Source organism: Hemiscyllium ocellatum, chromosome 3 (genome assembly GCF_020745735.1).
Source record: "Hemiscyllium ocellatum isolate sHemOce1 chromosome 3, sHemOce1.pat.X.cur, whole genome shotgun sequence".
In the NCBI taxonomy this organism is placed as follows: domain Eukaryota; kingdom Metazoa; phylum Chordata; class Chondrichthyes; order Orectolobiformes; family Hemiscylliidae; genus Hemiscyllium; species Hemiscyllium ocellatum.
The window spans coordinates 92,065,130-92,086,453 of NC_083403.1; the positions used below are offsets into that span (position 1 = coordinate 92,065,130).

Genomic DNA, 21,324 nt, shown 5'->3' on the forward strand with positions numbered 1-21,324 from the left:
CCTAATTTTGCTCACTAACCTCCTATGTGGGACTTCATCAAAAGCTTTGTGAAAGTCCAGGTACACTACATCTACTGGATCTCCCTCATCCATCTTCAGAGTTACATCCTCAAAAAATTCCAGAAGATTAGTCAAGCATGATTTCCCCTTCATAAATCTATGCTGACTCTGACCTAACCTGTTACTACTATCCAGATGTGTCATACTTCCATCCTTTATAATAGACTCCAGCGTCTTTCCTACCACTGAAGTCAGACTAAGTGGCCTATAATTTCCTGCTTTCTCTCTCCCACCTTTCTTAAGTGGTGCAACATTAGCCACCCTCCAATCAGCAGGAACTGATCCCGAATCTATCGAACTCTGGAAAATAATCACCAACGCATCCACGATTTCTCGAGCCACCTCCTTTAGTACCCTAGGATGTAGACCATCAGGCCCCGGGGACTTATCAACCTTCAGACCTAACAGTCTCTCCAACACCAATTCTTGGCAAATATAAATTCCCTTCCGTTCAGGTCCTTCAGCCACTGTTACCTCAGGGAGATTGCTTGTGTCTTCCCCAGTGAACACAGATCTGAAGTACCAATTCAATTCTTCTGCCATTTCTTTGTTCCCCGCAATATATTCCCCAGTTTTTGTCTTCAAGGGCCCAATTTTAGTCTTAACCATTGTTTTTGCCTTTCACGTACCTAAAAAAGCTTTTACTATCTTCCTTTATATTTTTGGCCACTTTACCTTCGTACCTCATTTGTCCTCTGCGTATTTCCTTCTTCGTAATCCTCTGCTGTTCTTTAAAAGCTTCCCAGTCCTCCGTTTTCCCACTTATCTTTGCTTTGTTATACTTTTTCTCTTTTAACTTTATATGTTTCTTAACTTCCCTCATCAACCACGGCCACCCATGCCTCCTCCTAGGATCTTTCTTCCTTTTTGGAATGAACTGATCCTGCATCATACACAAACATCTGCCATTGTTCCTCCACTGTCATCCCTGCTAAGATATTGCACCATTGAACTTTGGCCAGCTCCTCTCTCATAGCTCCATAGTTCCCTTTATTCAACAGAAATATTGTCACTTCCAATTGTACCCTATCCCTCTCAAAGTCAGCAAAATAAAAGAACTGATCATCGATTCCCGGAAGAACATGCCCCTACCTACATCAACAGAGCTGAGGTGGACAGACGCGGGCATGTCAAGTTCCATGGGGTGACAACAACCGACAATCTGTTCTGGATTTCCCATGCAGATGCAATGGCCAAAGTGATACAACAATGCCTCTTCTTCTTTAGGAAGCTTTGGAAATTCAGCAAGTACATAAGGACCCTCATTGACTTCTACAGATGCACCAGTGAAAGCATTTTAATGATATGTAAAGGCCTGGTATGGCAACCATTCTGTCCAGGATCATAAGGAAACTACAGGAAGCCCTCCTTCCAGCCACTGACTCCATTTACAGAAAGGCTGCCAACATCAAAGACCCCTCCCACCCTGGTAATATTCTTTTCCAACCTCTTCTGTCAGGCAGAAGATATAGGATATGTATATCAACACGTTCAAGAACAGCTTCTTCTCTGCCGTTATTATCCAGATGCAGTGACAGACAGAAAACTCCATTGATCGAGTCTAAACTAATCTGATTTAGGTGATGTTACTTTTTGTTGCTGAGGAAGCAGGAGAGCTCAGTAGCCGCTGCAGTGCTACTGCTGAATACTGCAGCTGAACTGTGAATCAGCAGCCAACATGATAGACTTATCACCTGGAATCATAATTGTGCACAATTATCCCTTAGAAGGCCACTTAATACCATTGTCTGTACCTGCTTTATGGTACAGCTATCCAATTAGCCCCATGGTCTTGCATGCAATTTTGTTCCTTCCATGCTTTTGTCCCAATTTTCTTCTTTTAAATACTATTTTTGCTTCCACAGCTCAGCATGAAAGGAAGATTAATCTCATGCCATCTCTTTTTTTTTCCCTAATCAGGAAGGAAAAGCATAATCTGCACCATTTTCTGATATTCTGGATTAAGCTAATCTCCTGTCCACTCTCCATAACACTTAAGGAATCTTTAAACTATTCAAACTTTGATTTATGGAGAGGATTCAGATTTGGTAATGTTTTGAGACTCTGAATTCTAGAATTATCTTTTATAAATACTTCCTCCTCTAACTATTATAAATTTATTGCCCTTTTACTGCCTTGCTAACCAGAAGATAAAAGAATACCTGTCATCAACAGCTCTTCAGAAGTACTCCTCTTGGATCCAGCAAAAGAATTTTGACATTACATTTCATACAATGACTGTAACCTCTCCTCCATGGAATTTCACAGCAAATTGAAGTCACATATTTCCATTTTTTTTTCTCTCCTTCTTATTATGGAATAATTAAAGGTGTGCACAAAACTTTTTAGGATATTTTGCACTACTTTGCTTTTATATTCTATATCTTCAAAGGGCTTTTGACACTGTCACTGTCAATCAGGAAGCATTATTAGATTAGATTAGATTAGATTACTTAGTGTGGAAACAGGCCCTTCGGCCCAACAAGTCCACACCGACCCGCCGAAGCGCAACCCACCCATACCCCGACGTTTACCCCTTACCTAACACTATGGGCAATTTAGCATGGCCAATTCACCTGACCTGAACATCTTTGGACTGTGGGAGGAAATCGGAGCACCCGGAGGAAAACCACGCAGACACGGGGAGAACGTGCAAACTCCACACACAGTCAGTCAGTCGCCTGAGGTGGGAATTGAACCCAGGTCTCTGGCGCTGTGAGGCAGCAGTGCTAACCACTGTGCCACCGTGCTGCCCAGGAGCACCCTTCTCCGCTTTGGTTTTTCACCATCCTTTGCCTACTCCACGATGACATGGAAGTCGTCGTAATGACAAATGGCTCCACCACCAACCCATTTTCGGATTGGTATCAAGTAGGGATGCATCAACACCCCACATCCTCTCAATCTACCTCACTGGTCTGCATCTCACCATCAACAAGATCCATGCTGGAGTGCAGCTTATTTACAGACCTTCACTCTCCGCCGCCTTCGAGCCAAAACCAAAATCACCTCAATCAATGCCATCGAATTGCAGCACTCAGAAGATGCTTGCATTAGTGCAATCTCAGAGAACATACTCCAGGCCGGCATCAGCATGTTTATGGAGACATATCAGAGTACAGATCTCAGCCTGAACATTAGTAAGACAAAAGGTCCTCCACCAACCTGGCCTGGCATTACAGAGTAAACCCCCAATCATCAATGCTGACCACTTCCAATACCTGGGAGCATTCTTTCAGCCAAAGCTGCTATTGAGGAAGAGATCCAGTGCTGCCTCCAACATGCTAGCACAGACTTTGGCCACCTAAGAAAAAGGGTGTTTGAGGACTACATCAGATCTGACACCAAACTCATGGGTTACAGAGCTGTGTTAGTTCTCACCCTTCTTTACAGCTCTGAGACATGGAATATCTACAGCTGACACCTCAAAGCACTGGAGCAGTCCACAAATGCTGCTTACACAAGATGGTGCAAATACCTCAGAAGAAAGCCACACTAACACCAGCATTATCGACCAGGCCAACATCCATAGCAGAGGCACTGACCACCCTTGGTCGACTGTGATGGGAGGGCACGTTTCACGACCAACATGAAACTCCCCAAGCAAATGTTCTACTCCCAGCTCCGACAATTGCTGAAGTGCAGCATTCCCACAAACACCCAGGAATCACAGGGACAAGAACATCCAAAGTAAAGGAGCATCATCCAAGAAGATGCCAAGCACCTAAAGAATTGCCAACGGGGGGAAAAAAAAACAGGTAAAAACAGCTTAAGGAGTGCACTGCTACACCAACACCCCACCCAACCGTTCCTGTGACCATCTTTTGTCCTAAGTGTAACAGAGCTGCAAAAGACACACCTGTCTGTACAGCCACCTACAGACACACCCTGACATTGGGAGAGAGTCATCCTCGTCTGCGAGGGACCGCTGATGATGATGATTCTAAATCTATAAAAGAAAAAGATCCACTTGTCTTAACAGCCAAACCTATTTCTCCTATCACCTTTTATGTCTTCGTAGTAAGCTTGCATTCCCTGATCTTGCATTGAAATTGTAGACAAATGCAGAATAATCAATGAACTATAAATGTCTATTCTGTCCATCCTGTTGACCTGTCCTCCTGTCTCCTTATGAGATATCTTACCTTGCATTTCAGTGTTAATAGCAAATTTCAATATTGTGCCCCCAATTCTCAACTTATGTCCATAATAGCAAGTGCCTCCAACAGATCTCATTTTATTGTTTCCTATCATTCAAACATTCCTCTTATCCATGTTATCACACTCCTCTTGTCCTTCACATACCATTATCTTTGTTGTTTCCTGTGCGGTACATTAGTAAATGCTTTTAAAAATATATATTGACCTATTTTCACAGTATTTTATCTATCACTAGAATGCACCAAGACTGGTCAATAAACCAGTATTATAAAATTCACTGAACAGTCTTGGTCAGTTTCAATTTTTCCACTTGTTCAAAAATATAATTAATAGTGACACCCTAGGGCCCAGATTACAAGGGCAAAACAAGACAACCTAATCATCTGAGAGTTTACTTTTCACTAAAATACATGGCCTGTGGTCCAACTGGCCTGATTTTAAACTAAAATCTGTAAACTAAAGTAATCTACCCTAAAATAGTAAACTTATTTTGCTGGCAAATGAGACTAGATTAATTGAGGTTATCTGGTCAGCATAGACAAGTTGGATCAAAGGGTCTGTTTCCATGCTGTTCAATTCTAAGATTTGTTGGGACAGATCTTCTGTCCCCGTGTTCGTTTGGAGGAGAGAGACACCGGGTCTGATTAAAAGTATAAACAGGTTTAATGAGAGAGAATCGTACACAGTACAGTGAGGTGTCTAGCTCACTGGAGAAGGCGCATTCTGACTATATTTTTAATTTGTCTATCCTTTTGTTCTCTCACATTCCAGAGTTACATCCTTATTTGGTAAAATGCAGAATTTTAGTATGTCATTGGTTCTCACCTGATAACATTCTATTACCTCAGTTTGAGCTACGTGCATTTAGACACGGCTCCAATGTCCTGTTATCTCTCACCCTCCCTGGGGCCTCTTCAGGCTATGCCATCAGCTTTTCAGTCTGTTCTTAGTGTAACATAATAGCTTACTGTTGTCTAGTGAAGCTAACAAGTTCCAGACTTGCTAATACTACCTTACGTGAGCACTACCTAACAATAAAGCTTCTTACACTACCTAACCTTAATAATGGATCCCAACAGATTCTATGCCCATTTTTATTCATCTCTGTATAAAGTTTGAGTTTTTGCTCCCTTCCAAATCCCTTCTACTTAGAACCATCAGCTCATAAGATGCAAGACCAGGAGTAGGCCAACTGGAGCGAGTCTGCTCTACCATTAATGAGATCATAGCTGATCCGATTCATAACTCAACTCTATTTTCCGCTTTTTTCCCCCATAATCCTTGATTTTCTTACATATTAAAAATCTATCCATCTCAGCTTTGAATATATTTAGTAATCAAACCTCTACAGTCTTTGCTAGTGACTTTGTGGTTAAAAAAAATCCCTAGATTCACTACCTTCAGAAAAAAATTCTCTATACCTTAGATAAACAGTTCCTTACACTGGGATTATCCCTGCCAATTATAGACTTTTACACAAGAGAAAACCTCCCTGTTTCTACCCTGTCTCAAACCTAAGAATCTTGTGCGTTTCATTAAGGCCTGCTCACATTCTCCTAAACTCCAATGCGTACTGATTCAACCTCTTCTCCATATGTACTGAACCTATTCAATCTACTGAACCCTCAAGATTCCCCAATGTCAATACATTTTTCCCTGGACAAAGAAACCAAAATTGTTCATAGTATCCCAGCTGCCGTCCGACTAGTGCCTTGTACAGTTTTAGCAAGTTCTTCCAGTTATTTATTTATTCATTCCATTCCCTTTGAATGCAAGGCCAATATTCCATTTGCCTTCCTTAATACCCATTGGGTTATTGTGAATCACTAATAGATAGTCAAAAATAATTGTCTTACAGCTTTATTTCTCTAATTTAATAATATTCAGTTCCTCTGTTCTTCCTGCCAAAACTGCATAATTATAAGGTCTCTGTTTTTGCCCAGTCACTTAACAGGTCTACATCTCGCTACAGACACTCATCCTCAATACTCGCTTTCCCTCCTATTTGTTTCATTACAAACATAGTTATAGTACAACTTTCCTCATTCAAGTCATTAATATATATTGTGAATAATTGTGGCCCCAACGCTGATTCCTGTTTTCCCACTAAAGATGGCTATCCTGAAAATACCCTCTTTAGCCCAACTTTATTAGTTAGCCAATCCTCTATCCACACTAATGTAGTACCCTCAAAACCATGACCTTATTAAGTTCCTAATATGCAGTACCTGATCAAGAGACATTGGGAACTCCAAACCTCAATTTATCCATAACTAGACTGCTCGTTACCTCCTCACCCTTGTTTTTCATGTCTTCCACATTTGCTTATCTTTCAAGACTTTTGTTTTTTTTAAGATTAGATTACATACAGTGTAGAAACAGGCCCTTCGGCCCAAAGTCCACACCGACCCGCCGAAGCGCAACCCACCCATAGCCCTACATTTACCCCTTACCTAACATTACGGGCAATTTAGCATGGCCAATTCATCTGACCCACACATCATTGGACTGTGGGAGGAAACCAGAACACCCGGAGGAAACCCACGCAGACACGGGGAGAATGTGCAAACTCCACACAGTCAGTCGCCCGAGTCGGGAATTGAACCCGGGTCTCGGGCGCTGTGAGGCAGCAGTGCTAACCACTGTGCCACCGTGCCGCCCTGTCTTCCTTCCTTCCTCCCACATCTCTGCACAATTTTCCATCCCTTCAACATTTGAATTTAAACCCTCTCTGACAATACCAGAAAATCCCCTGCCCATTCAGTGACTACCTTATTGGACTTGCTCTCCATGACAATCTCAGCATCGTAGATGCTCCACAGTGAGTTCACCTGGCGCTCCAACTGGTTATGGAGGGTGCTAGCTATGAGGCGAGGTTGAGTAGCTTAGGATTACTTTCATTGGAAAGGAGGTTGAGGCAGGACCTGATTGAGGCCTACAAAATCATGAGAGATATGCGTGGAAAGTTCTTCACGCAGAGGGTGGTGGTTGCCCCAATGCACTGCCAGTGGAGGTGGTAGGGGCGAAAACAATAGCATCATTTAAGATGGATCTAGACAAAACCATGAATGGGCAGGGAGTAAAGGGATACAAATCCTTAGAAAATAGACGGCAGGTTTACACAGAGGATCTGGATAGGCGCAGGCTTGGAGGGCCGAAGGACCTGTTCCTGTCCTGTATTGTTCTTTGTCCTAATATTGTTATGAAGAAACAGTCCATTCACAACAATCTATCTACTCACTGATGCCCAATTTGGGTTCTGCCAGGGCCACTCAGCTCCAAAACCCATTACCTTTATTCAAATATAGTTAAAGGAGCTGAATTCCACAGCCGTGGTGGTAATGACAGTGCTTGACATCAACGTCACATTTGACAGAGGGGGGCATCAAGGTGTCCTACTGGAATCGATGGGAATAGGGTAGGGTGGGGGGTTGGGGGTTGGGGGTTGGGGGGGGGGGGGGGGGGGGAAGAGTCGTCACTGACAGGATTCAGACTTAACAGAGCTATATGAATCTCAAATGGTTACAGTTTTTGGACGTCAATCATCTCAGTTCCAGGATATCCCTACATGAGCTCCTCAGGGTAGCATCCCAGTTCCAAGCACCTTCAGCTGCTCTCTTTCCCTTTATAAGGTCAGATGTGTTGGGCCCAGGTGTCCTTGGAGAAGGAGCACGCGGTGTCCACCAACACCCTGGAGTTGTTCAGGGAGAGGTGGGCGCCGCAGGGAGTGGAGTGCATCATTTCCCCCTCCAACGCTATTTTGATTTAGTCCTTGCCCTCCCCTTCACTGTTTTGATCACACAGCATTGCCCTTTGATGTGAAGGGCACTGCTTGTCACAGGCCACTCGGGTGTTTCCTTTCTTCCTGGTGTTGGAAATTAAAGATTTGTGCACTTTGTGTCTCTCACTGTGTCTCACACCTGCACACACACCATGGGTGCTGGGGAAAATAAGCACTACCGCAGTTAGGCAGTAGTGTGGGGAAAAATTTAAAAAAAGAAAAAAAAAGAAAAAAAGTCTCTCGATGTAAAAAGAAGAAGAAAAAAAAATATGGTCAGATGTGAGGATAGTCATTGACGATTACACTGTTCAACATCATTCACAACTCCTCAGATACCGAAGCAGCCTAAGTCCAAATGCAACGAGACTTGGACAGTATCCAGGTTTAGGCCAACAAGTGGCAAGTGATATACATACCATGCATGAACCAGGCAATAACCACCTGAAACAGAAGAAAATCTAAAACATCAGCCCTTGACATTAAACTGCATTACTATCACTAAATCCCCTTACTATCAACATTCTGATCAGAAAATGAACTGAAATAGTTTTATTAATACTGTGCAAGAACATTTCAGAAGCTAGAAACCTTACAGTAAATAACTCACCACTAACTCTGCAAAAAATGACCAACCAAAGTAAAGTCAAGAATTTGATGGGATACTTTCCACTTTCCTGGATGTACACAGCTCCAACAACACTTAAGCTTGACACTGTCCAGGACAAAACAGTGCACTTGATTCACAACACATCCACAAAATGGATGCTCCATGGCAGCAGTGTATACTATCCACAAGATGCACAGCAGAAATTCAGCAAGGCACCTTCAATGGTATGTTCCAAGCCCATAACCACATCCATTTAGAAGGACAAGGGGAGTAGACATATGGGACCCACCCATGCAAGTTCCCCTCCTAGCCACTCACCACCACTCCTCTTTTGCTAGGTCAAAATGCTCGTACTCACTCCCTAACAGTACATGGACTGCATTGGTTCAAGGAAGCAGCTCATCACCACAGGTAACTAGGGATGGGCTGTCAATAACGTTCCAGCCAGTGATGCCCACATCCCACAAATGTATATTAAAAATAGAGTTGAGCTACAACTCAGCAACTTTTTAAAAAAAAACTTTTCATGGTATGTGACATTTGTTGTCCATCCCAAGTTACCCATGGGCTAATGCTGAGAGTTGGAATCACACATCTGCCAGAACAGGTCAGGACAGATTTCATGCCCCAAATGGTCATTAGTGAACTTTGTTGAGTTTTTAACAGTAACTAGCAATGGCTGTAGTCACCATTACTTCTTCTTTCAGCTCCAGATTTCTGCTGAGTCAGATTTTACCATCTGCCACGGTAGGATTCAAAACTCCCGCACCTAGAACTTTAGCCTGGGGTTCAAGATTATTAACACAGTGACATTATCCTCACGCCACTATCACTCTAAAACAGATCTCAGTGAATGGGTAAAAAGAAACTGCTTAATGGGTTGAATAACCTAATCCTGTTCTTAACTTGTTGACTACTGTATGCACTACCAGCAAACCTCACTTTTCCAAAACTGGTTCAGCCAGCCATCAAAAGAATGCAGCAAATGATCTCACCTGACCTCACATTTCCATCATACATTACAAATGAAACAATGTCAATCAAATTGACAATTAATGCAGCTTCCAAAGAGGAGAAACTTAAATTTCCCCAGAGTGATCGTATGTTCTGGCACATTATTTAGCTATACATTATCAAGGAGAATAACATCCGATAATAGTTAAGGAGAGTATGGAGTTGAAGAAAAGCATACAAGGAGGCAAAGTCATGGCAGCCCGAAGACTGGAATAAATTCAGAATCCAGTAAAAAGCAATTGAAAGAAAATAAACAACAGCAAATGTGCAAGATATACAAAAACTGACAATAAGAGCACCTTTAAATATAAAAACTTAAATAAGTGAGAGGTCAAAGAGAATACAGATTTGTTTGAAAATGAATTTGAGGAGATAGATATAGGGAAGAAGGGAATGGCAGAGGAGTTAAGCAAATATTTTGCATCAGTCTTTATGGTGGAAGATGCTTGGAACATCCAAGCGGCACGGTGGGCAGTGGTTGTGGGCGGCACGGTGGCAGAGTGGTTAGCACTGCTGCCTCACAGCGTCCGAGACCCGGGTTCAATTCCCGACTCAGGCGACTGACTGTGTGGAGTTTGCACGTTCTCCCTGTGTCTGCGTGGGTTTCCTCCGGGTGCTCCAGTTTCCTCCCACAGTCCAAAGATGTGTGGGTCAGGTGAATTGGCCATGCTAAATTGCCCGTAGTGTTAGGTAAGGGGTAAATGTAGGGGTATGGGTGGGTTGCGCTTCGGTGGGTCGCGCTTCGGTGGGTCAGTGTGGACTTGTTGGCCCGAAGGGCCTGTTTCCACACTAAGTAATCTAATCTAAAAAAAATCCAAATCAATACTAAAGAACATAAGGAGGACTTAAATGCTATCACGAGAGAAATTGTATTAGAAACATCATGGGGCTAAAGGCAGACAAGTCCCCTGACCCTGATGGCTTCCACTGTAGGATCCTGAAAGTAGCAGTTAGTGTGTTTGTGGATGCATTGATTGTAATTTTCCAAAAATCTTTGGATTCTGGAAAAGGGCTAGAAGATTAACAAAAAACAAATGTGACATCCAAACTCAAAAAGGGAGAGAATAAAAGTGGGTGACTATAGACAGATTGACTTAACATTTATTAGAAAAATGTTGTATTTGCTTAAGGAAATAATACCAGTACATATACAAAATCATAATCTGATCAAGCATGGCTTCATGAAGGGAGTCTGACTAGTTTATTGAACGTTTGAGGAAACTGCAACCAGAGTGAATACAGAAGGAGCCAGATGTGTCGCATTTGAACTTCCAGAAGGCATTAGACAAGGCACGTCACAAAGGCAATATAGTGACATAGTAGAAAATTATCTAATGGGCTTGAAACAGCATTTGGGGATAAAGGATTCTTTGCCTAGTTGGCAACCTTAAACCATTGGGGTTCCACAGAGATCACTGCTGGGACCACAACTGTTTACAATATACATTAATGGCTCAGAGGAAGAAAACTGTAGCCAAATTTGCAGATTATACAAAAATGGGTAAAAAAGCAAGTTGCAAAAGTTAATGAGAGATAATGATCATTCATATAAATGAGTAAAAAATGTTAGTAAATAGAGTATAATGTGGGAAAATGGGATGTTGTTAATTTTGGCAGGGAGAGCAAAATAAATGTTATTTAAATGGATAACTGCAATACAAAGAGACCTAGGGTACTTGTGCACAAAAATTGTGCAGCAGGTAATCAGGATGCTAATAGAATGTTAACTCTTATTTCAAAGGGGGTGAAGTATAAAGAAATAGGAAAGCTGTACTACAACTGCACAAAGGGCTGGTGAGACTACATCTGGGTGTTAGGAGCAGTTTTGGTCCCATTATTTAAGAAAAGATATTTTCATTGGAGGCAGTTCAGATTACCCTCACTATGGAGGGACCATCTTATGTGCTAAGGGTAAGCAGGTTAGGACTCTATTCACTGTATTTAGAAAAATCGAACAATGATCTAAGTGAAATATATCAGATTCTTAAGGGATTTAGAGGGTATACTCTCTGAATAAAGAGGCACCAATTTAATACTCAGCTGAGGAGGAATTTCTTCTTTCAAAACATTGAATCTCTTTGGAACTACTTGTCACAAATAGCTGTGGGGGCAGAGTCCTTGTGTATTTATGGCTAAGTTAGATAGATTCTTGATTAGTAGGGAGAAATCAAGGATCATGGGAAAAAGCAGGAAAGCGGATGTGAGAAATGTCATTGGATCAGCCATGGCTCAAAGGGCCAAAAGGCCTTCTCCTGTTTCTGTTTCCTATGGATTTACAGGGGAGCATAAAGAGACACTGAACACAATTTTAATTAGCCAATTGCCTGATTTAGAAAATTTTCATTTACCTTTTTCATTTGCAGTTTGTAGCTTTACGCATAAAAACAAGCCTTTTTAAAAAGATCCTTATAATGCTGTCGGCTTCATACCATTTACCAATGCAAATCCTCAGGTTGTTTTTGGTCATTTCATTAATGCCAATGGGAGAGACTGACCAACAGTAAAGAAAGGTAACCCCATTGACTCAGACATCAGACTATTTTTGTGATGGTTGATTGATATACCGCAGAATGACTGATCTCTTTCTAATCTCATCTTTCAACACATCAGAATAGTTGGCTAGTCTTTTGTGCTCCTGTTGAATGCGCAAGTCATGGCTCAGTTGGTAACAAATTCACCTCTACACTACAAGATCTGGGTTCAACTTTCAATTCCAGGAATGTGACTGAATACTCTCCAATAACCTTAACCAGCTCCAATATCATGCAGGACAAAGCAGTCCACTTGATCAGTAGGCCATCCACTGCCTTAAAAATGCCCTCCCTCCACAGCAGGCAGAGAGTGTGACAGCAGTGGATAAAATGACTTGCAGCAATTATCTGTGCTGTTGAAGCAAATTTTGTTGTAATAAATGAAACTAATGGTACTTCCCTGATCAACACTTAAACTGTACAGTTACTTCAGTCAAGGAGCAGGTGTCCAGTTGAATAGAATCAGAGTGTGGTGCTGGAAAAACAGGTCAGGCAGCATCCGAGGAACAGGAAAATGGATGTTTCAGGCAAAAGCCCTTAATGAGGCTGGGAGCCTTGGGGGTGGAGAGATAAATGGGAGGAGGATGGAGTTGGGGGAAAAGTAACTGAGAGTGCAATTTGTGGATGGAGGTGAGGATGAAGGTGGTAGGTCAGAAGAGAGGGTGGAGCTGAGAGGTGGGAAGGAAGATGGACAGGTCAAGAGGACAGTACTGAGCTGGAAGGTTGGAACTGGGGTAAGGTGGGGAGAGGCGAAATGAGGAAACGAGTGAAATCCACATTGATGCCCTGGGGTTGAAGGGTCCCGAGGTGGAAGATGAGGCATTCTTCTTCCAGGTGTTGGTGGTAAGAGAGTGGCGATGGAGGCGGCCCAGGACCTGCATGTCCTCGGCAGAGTAGGAGGGGGAGTTGATGTATTTAGCCACGCAACAGTGGGATTGATTGCTGCGGGTGTCCTGGAGACATTCTCTGAAGTGCCCTGTCTCCTCAGTGTAGAGGAGACTGCATCGGGAGCAACAGATACAGTAAGTGACATGTGTGGAAGTGCTAATGTAGCCAACAAAGAGACAGGCATGCTAGGGCCCATCCAGATGCCCATGGCTATCCCTTTCATTTGGAGGAAGTGGGAGGATTCGAAGGAGAAATTGTTGAGGGAGCGGACCAGTTCAGCCAAACGAAAAAGTGCCAGTGGAAGGGTACTGATGGGGACATCTGGAGAAGAAGAAACGGAGGGCTTGGAGGCCCTGGACGTGGTTGATGGAGGCGTATAGAGACAGGATGTCCCTGGTGAAGATGAGGCCTTGGAGGCCAGGGAAATGGAAGTCTTGGAGGTGGTGGAGGGCATGGGTGATGCCCGAACATAGGTGGGGAGTTCTTGGACCAGGTGAAATAGGATTGTATCGAGGTAGATGGAGATAAATTTGGTGGGGCAGGAGCAGGCGGAGACGATGGGTCGGCCGAGGTAGGCAGGCTTGTGGATCTTGGGTAGGAGGTAGAATTGGGTAGTGTGGGGTTCCCAAACTATGAGGTTGGATGTTGTGGGTGAGAGGTCTCCTGAGGTGATGAGGTTGTGTACGATCTGGGAGATAATGGTTTGGAGATGGGAGGTGAGGTCATGGTCGAGGGGGCAGTAGGAGGTTGTGTCATCAGGTTGACCAGTAAAAGAAAACATCCAAAACACCTTCTTCACTATCCTATCTACCTGCGACTCCACTTTCAAGGAGCTATGAACCTGCAGTCCTCAGGTGTTCAGCAACACTCCCTAGGACCTTACCATGAAGTGCATAAGTCCTGCTAAGATTTACTTTCCCAAAATGCAGCACCTCGCATTTATCTAAATTAAACTCCATCTACCGCCACTCAGCCCATTGGTCCATCTGATCAAGATCCCGTTGTAATTTGATGTAACCTTATTCGCTGTCCACTAACCTCCAATTTTGGTGTCATCTGCAAACTTACTAACTATACCTCTTATGGTCACATCCAAATCGTTTATATAAATGACAAAAAAAGGTTATTTGTGCTTGCTTCATGAAAATGACATGTTGTCTTCCCTACCGCTGAAAAGTATTAAAAATCAGAGTGCTAGAGAAACTCAGCAGGTCTGGCAACATCTGTTAAGAGAAAAAGTATTAAATGTTTGGAGTCCAGTGACCCCTTTTCAGGCAACCAGTTCTGAAGAAAGACCACTGGATTCAAAACGTGAACAGTTTCTTTCTTCACAGATGCTGAGTTTCTTCAGTAACTGTGTTCATTCCAGATTTCCAGAATCTACAGTTCTTTATTTTATTGAAAAATCAAGTTGGTTCAGGTGAGCAAAGGCTGTACATGGAACCTTGATTATCCAAAGGACACGGGGATATTTCGTTCGGTTAATGAAATGCAGATAACATCGTTTAGCTAAGCATCAGAACCTTGCAATCTTGCTGGATAATCTGACATTTGGATAATCGAGGTTCCTCTGTAAACTAAATTCAAGCCAAGTCTTACCATTCAAACTAGCTCACATATATGTTAGTTAATGCCAATCATTTTCTTTGACACTAAAAAATTAGTGTTAAGTCTGTTTTTCAGGCTTTTAAAAACAAACTAATTAATATCATTATTTGTTTCAACATTTAATGCTGACACACAAATTAGTTCTAAGTCCTCTAGTTCGAGTCTGAACATTTCAGTCTCACTGGTTAGGCAGAAGTTCAGTTTCCAGATGGGTACTTTCTCTCATTGTGCCTTCATCTATTCACACTTTCAGCAACTTTGCAAGCAAAAATATTTTAAGCAAAAGGATGCAGTAAGAAACTTAAATGTCCAATGACATTGGATACTTGCTACTCTAGAATCTGGCACAGGATCTGTGTCTTGGTATCAAATTTTGTTTCATAAATCACTATTTTCAACATGATTGCCAAGTTAACAAAATGGTCATCCAGCTGGATTCATGTCAGTACAGACACCGACAGTCCTAGACAGTAATAATTTGATTAGGTTTTAGGAAGCAGGAACCAGACTAATGTATATATTCAGTGAATCAAGCTACTTGTTATGACCTATTATCGCCTCAGCAGAGGTCAATATCAACAATCTGACATGGAGTTGTTCAGGAATGTAGAGCCATAAAGGACAGCTTGACAATTTGATGTAACACATAATTGCAAAATGTTCATACTCGAAAAGTTAACTCAATGCCATACAACATTTAAAATCACAATACTGTCCATCTGTACTGTTAAGAAAATGAGTGTCATCTGACTTCCCAAAACTAATGGTTTTACATTATGATTGTGATGCATCAACACAAAGGTAGCATAAATTTAGCTGCTTCAAATGTGGTAAATGACGCACAACATATGCACTTAAGAGCCATTCGAAAAAGAATAAATTGAACTCACCATTTTCACTTTTTCTAAAGCAATAGGTTTCTCTTCGTCTTTTCCCCTCTTTTTTACATCTTTCCGTTTGTCCTTCTCTCTCTGCAATTACACATTAGACTTTAATAGCCCACTAAATCAAAAATACAGCCATGGAGTGTCACATTTTAACTACATCAAAATACATTTTAAAGCATAACAAAGCAAAGAATGAATTTCCAATCAGATGCTATTTTTTTCTTTTTGTAATTCTCACACCTTAAATGGAGTGAAAGATTTTAATCTTCAATAAAAGATTATTCCACCAGTTTATTCCTATTTATGTCTGATGGAATGCAGCATGGAAGTATGAATTAATAACTCAGTATTTTTGAAGGGAGACCAAAGCTTTCAAATACTCTTATAGAACAGTACATAGTGTTTAACAATTAGTAATTCTCGACTATCCCACTTAATCTAATGTGGACTAATGGCAATAGAGTATGAAGGGAGTGAGCTTACCATGAATCTAAATTTATTAAGCATTAAAAATATTGGCATGGAATTTCTATTAAGTTTGGCTGATTTTTAAGTTTGCCCAAAACCAATGCAGTGTCAAGACTGAGGCAACAGAAGGGCTTCTCCAGGACTGCTTAGAGTCAGTGAAGAACTCAACGGACAATCTAAACAAATATGCTATTACAGACTTAGTAAGTATGTAGAATTCTTCATGCTGGAAAAAGTTAATCCGAATGTTCCCCAACCAGAAACCGTAGATGAAGCAGGAGATCCATTCTCTACTGAGGCGTACAAGTCAGGCAATCCTAACTTATACATAAGCCCAAAGACGCCAAGACACAATACCAAACTAAGCTCGAGACTCAGACTAACTACACAGACACTCACTGGTTGTGGCAAGGCTTACGTGATATAATGGGCTACAAAACAAGGTTGAACATAATCGCAGGCAGCAGTACATCTCTACATGACGAGCTTAATGCGTTCTATGCTTGCTTTGAACAGAAGTCAGTGAAACAATGTCACCTATCCCAACAGCCTCAGATCCACCTGTACCCACAATCACCATGGCAGATGTTAGATCAATATTGCATGGGAATCCACGGAAAGCAACTGGCCCAGATGGAGTCTGTGGCTGTGCACTCAGATCCAATGTGGACAAGCTGGCGTGAGTATTCGTAGACATCTTTAACGTCTCCTTAATACAATCCAAAGTCCCCAACCTGCTTCAATAAGACCACCATCATTCCGGTGCCAAAGAAAAATCATGCTGTGTACCTCAATGACTACTGCCCACTGATTCGGACCTCCATAATTATGAAGTGTTTCGCGCAGTGGCATGGCTCACATCAACTTCCCCCAACCAAATTGCTTTGACCGTTTACAAATTCACTTACCAGCACAGGTAAGGCTATCTCCCTAGCCTTACTCTCATTTCTGGAACATATGCATAACAAGGATACCTAAGTCAAGCTCCTACTTTTTGACTACAGTTAAGTCGTCAACACCACAATTCCAAACAAACTTATCTCTAAACTCCAAGACCTAGGTCTCAGCTCCCTGCTCAGTAACTGGATTCTCAACTTCCTGACCCATAGTAGAGTGGAGGGCACGCCTCTGTCTGCATCAATGGCTCTAGAGATGGAGGAGATGGTCAAAAGCATCATGCGCCTGGGAGTACTGATCACCAACAATTTGCCCTGGTCCACCCACATTGACGCAATAGTCAAGAAAGCACATCGACATCTCTACTTCTTCAGGACATTAAAGGTAAATTCAACATGTCCACAAGTACTCCTACCAATTTTTAGAGAAACACCATAGAAAGCATCCTATCTGGATGCATCACAGCATAGTATGGCAACTGCTCTTCCAAGACTACAAGAAACTATAGAGAGCTGTGAAAACAGCCTAGTCCTTTTATTCATTGACTCCATCTTTTTTCCCCCCCACTCCGGGAAAATGACCAACATAATCAAATACCCCTCCCACTCTGGTTATACTCCCTCTTCTGTGTGGCAAGCGATATGAAAGTTTGAATACATGCACAAACAGATTCAAGAATAGTTTCTTCCCTGCTATTATCAGACTTTTGAAATGCTAATTCTGATCTCTCTTTCTCTGTCTGTACCATCTCTACAACTGTAACACTATATCCTGTACACTGTTCTGCTGCCCTGATGCATTTTGTATGGCATCGATCTGCTGTACATCACTTTTCACTGTATCTCAGACCATATGACAACGATAAACCAAACAAACAATCACAAAACTTCACAAATTACATTTAGATGTCAAAAACGTTGCTTAAAATAAAAAGCAGTGGGTGGAAACCAGTACAATCCACAAAACTGGTCAAATTAACCACCATACAAATCTGCAAACTTTTCAGGAGGATCTAAAAATTTAAAGACACAGACAACATCTTGAAAAAAATCTAGAATGATGAAAACAAAAGGCTAAGCTTTACAACTGAAATAAAACATTCTGGGATTTTGATTGGGGGTAAGGCTGACAGAAAAATAATCAGAAGACGCTTCTCTAACCTGGGTTTTAACAATAGTAGACTGCACCTACAGAAACCCTCAGGAGATCGAACTCAAGCGGATTTGATTGGTAAAATGAGTTGCCATGCCCTTACCTTGTCAACACCGTGGCAACAAAAAGAACAACTGAGAGTTTCTGAAGCCCTGTTGACCAAATGTTTTCAGCTGACCAGGTCAAATGACAGTTCAACACAATTATCATTGGTGAATAATCATTTGGAAAAATAATGGTCATCGAATCTCAACAGTCTAAATTAAGCAGGCATGGTTTCCACCAAACAGTTTCTCGCCAGAAAGCTTGTGTCTCCTACTAAAAGTTTATCTGCTTTCCTACCACCCCATCACATCATGTAAGTTTTTTTCCCACTATAATTGATCGGGAGATCATGCACAGCAGAGCGAAATATAGCACATTCAGTGTCCATCAACTTGATAGGTTTAGAACATAATACCTCTAGTTTGCTCTTCTCAGCAGTATTTGATAAAGAGGGAGATGATGGCAAGGGTGCAGCAACATCAGAGGTTGTTATCTGTACAGAACAGATTAAAGGAACAAGCACACACATGTGAAACAGAACAGGAAACAGAAAATAAGCATTAGCATGAATTAGAGAACATAAAAAGCCTTAAAAGGTTCAAATGTCACAAGATATATACTGTAGCAAATGAAAAATAGTGATAAGGAATTTTTTTCCCCAAGCGTTATCATTTGAGATATTGCACAACTTCAATTCAGACATACAATTTTATGGACCAGTGCAATCTCAACTCTTAAAATTATAATATTCTAATCCTTTCCACAGTCGAGAAGACTGCGTAATTACCCACCTCTGATGCTGCCAATACAAAATTATATCTTATGCACAAACATACAGAATAATTTCACATTAAACTCTTCTATATAGAAGGAAATGGTGTATGATTTTTTATTACTACTATAATGGTGGGCAACACACATCCATATAAAGTTACTTTACTTCCTTCCTTGAGGGTTGTTTTAAATTCAATCAGACCTTTTCATACTTAAGGAGAAAGCAGCTCTTCACATCAGATACTAAAATCGAATAGGGAAATCATGAATAGGGAGCTTTAGGCTACGAAGCAATAAAGCATTCCCCCATGTTATGATTATTGCCTATAAGGAAAACGATTCAAAACAAATAGCTGTTAGTGCACAATCCGTTGCACATCACAAATTGTTTAGTTGATAAATTCAGCACAAACCTCAATTTTAAAAAGTGAATACTGTCAATGAGTTTTCTTTATAGTTATTTCATAGCACCTTAGACACTACTCTATTTGCAGATGTCAGTAATAGAAGTGAGCTAACAACCAAGAATGCCTTCAAGACCTTTCAATTTGAAATTTCAAATCTAAGACAATATTCAGTAAATTGTACGGTTGCCAGAAACCAGAATATCTAATTGCCACTGAAAGAAAAACAAACTAAATTCTTGATGAGCATAGGGTAGAAGGTTATCAGGAGTAAACAAAAATGTGGATTTGATGTTACAATTAGTACAGCCATAACTAATTAAACAACAGTACAGACCAGAGGGGCCACCCAGCCATCTAAATGTGCATTACAGTCAATTAAATAGCTTTGAACTATCGTCATAATGGTCATGCAGGAGTTTCCCCATATTACAATACTAAACTAGAAAATCAACTGCTTGGAGGTGAAGAGAATTGAAGCACCTCGCTTTATCATTTTGCTAACATTTCCTATTTGCTAAAATCCTGAAGGAGTTATTTGAAGCAGAGAAAACTTGTGCTCAGTTATAAGATTCAAGGAAGACGCCATCATGTTCTCAAAAGTGGAGGTTGAAGCATCTGTTAAGCAAATCTTACAGACAGGATAGAGGAAGGAATTTGAAGTACTGGAAATAAGTGATGAGATTAATAAGATTTACTTTACCATGCGTTTTGAAATCTTTAAATTTGTTAAACATAAATATTTTGATTTACTGTTTCATCTTCATTTATTTTGCACAATAAACTTCTGTTTTATTGCAAAACCTGAACATGTTTATGCTTTAGTGAAAAAAATACCTAATTAAAACTATGAAATATGATTCATCAAGCCAGACTTCCATTTCAGTCTGGGATTGAACTTATCTAGTAATAGTACCAACTGGTATTATAACTGCTTCAAATATATCATATCAAATTGTCAATTTATGTATTGGATTTATAAAAGGACTCAAACTTTGATAGACTTGAAACGAAAATTTCTCTTCGGCCATTACAATGTGATTAGGTATTTCTGGTAGCTCTATCGAGTAGGAGACTACATACCAACAATGCAGAGACAGGGAGATTTACATAACATACAATTTAGGAGCGAGAAGTAGGCCAGTCAACTCTTGAAACCTTCTCCACCATTCAGTATGGCTGCAGCTGATCTTTGCTCCACTTTTAGGAGTGTCCCTCATGATCCTCAACTCCCTAGTCCATCAAAATCTACTCAACATGGCCTTGAATAAATTCAATTATCCTGCCTTTCTGCTTTCTGAATAAAATTCCACAGCCTAACGATCTTCAAAATATTGCCATCACATGAGCTGCTATCACAAATAACCTATTGTCACTTAGTTTCCCCTTTAGCACATGGTTCTCTCAGGCTGAGATTTAAACATTACTTTGACTGACCAACTAACTGTTCTCCTCCCCAGCTCACAATCCCACCCACCCCAGTTCCACCGCCATCTATCATTACTTTGATTCCCCCCATGCAACCGAACCAATAATTTGTACAAATACATAAGAGAAACATCAGTTGAAATTAAATAAATCAGATAATTTTAGTTTTTAATCAGAATTAATATCAGAACTGAATTTAACTGAACTGAAATAATGGGAGATTATAACTGAAACCAGTTGGCATCCTCACTTCCCTAATTGGCTTTACTTAGGACCATCTGAATCTTGCTAAAGATAAATGTCTTGCTAACTAGCTGAACTCTATATAACTGGAATGACTGGCATTTACATAGAATCCTAATAGTGTGGAAGCAGGCCATTTGGCATACCAAGTCCATACTAACCCCCCAAAAGAGTATCACACCTAAATGAACTTTTTTCTATCCCATCCTTGTAATTCCAATGGCCAATCCACCTAACCTGCACATTTGGATTGAGGGGGGGAACCCACATAGACATGGGGAGAATGTGCCAATTTCATACTGAGGATCACCTGGGTCCTTGGTGCTGAGAGGTAGCAGTTTTAAACACTTAATCACTGTGCCACCCCAATGAGAAA

General features: G+C 41.1%; 1 protein-coding gene across 4 annotated transcripts in view; it reads right to left on the reverse strand.

The window, feature by feature from the left end:
* The window catches only part of smap1 (small ArfGAP 1), a 229,355-nt gene that overhangs the window by 114,043 nt on the left and 93,988 nt on the right, over positions 1-21,324 (reverse strand). For 3 of the 4 annotated variants that reach the window (XM_060851895.1, XM_060851879.1, XM_060851902.1), the window contains 2 exons: positions 18,515-18,592; positions 15,541-15,621 (listed from right to left, as the gene is read on the reverse strand). In XM_060851895.1, coding sequence (XP_060707878.1) covers positions 15,541-15,621; positions 18,515-18,592 — 159 coding nt within the window. The remainder of the gene's footprint in view (positions 1-15,540; positions 15,622-18,514; positions 18,593-21,324) is intronic. The other variant, XM_060851887.1, reaches the window with a different exon arrangement.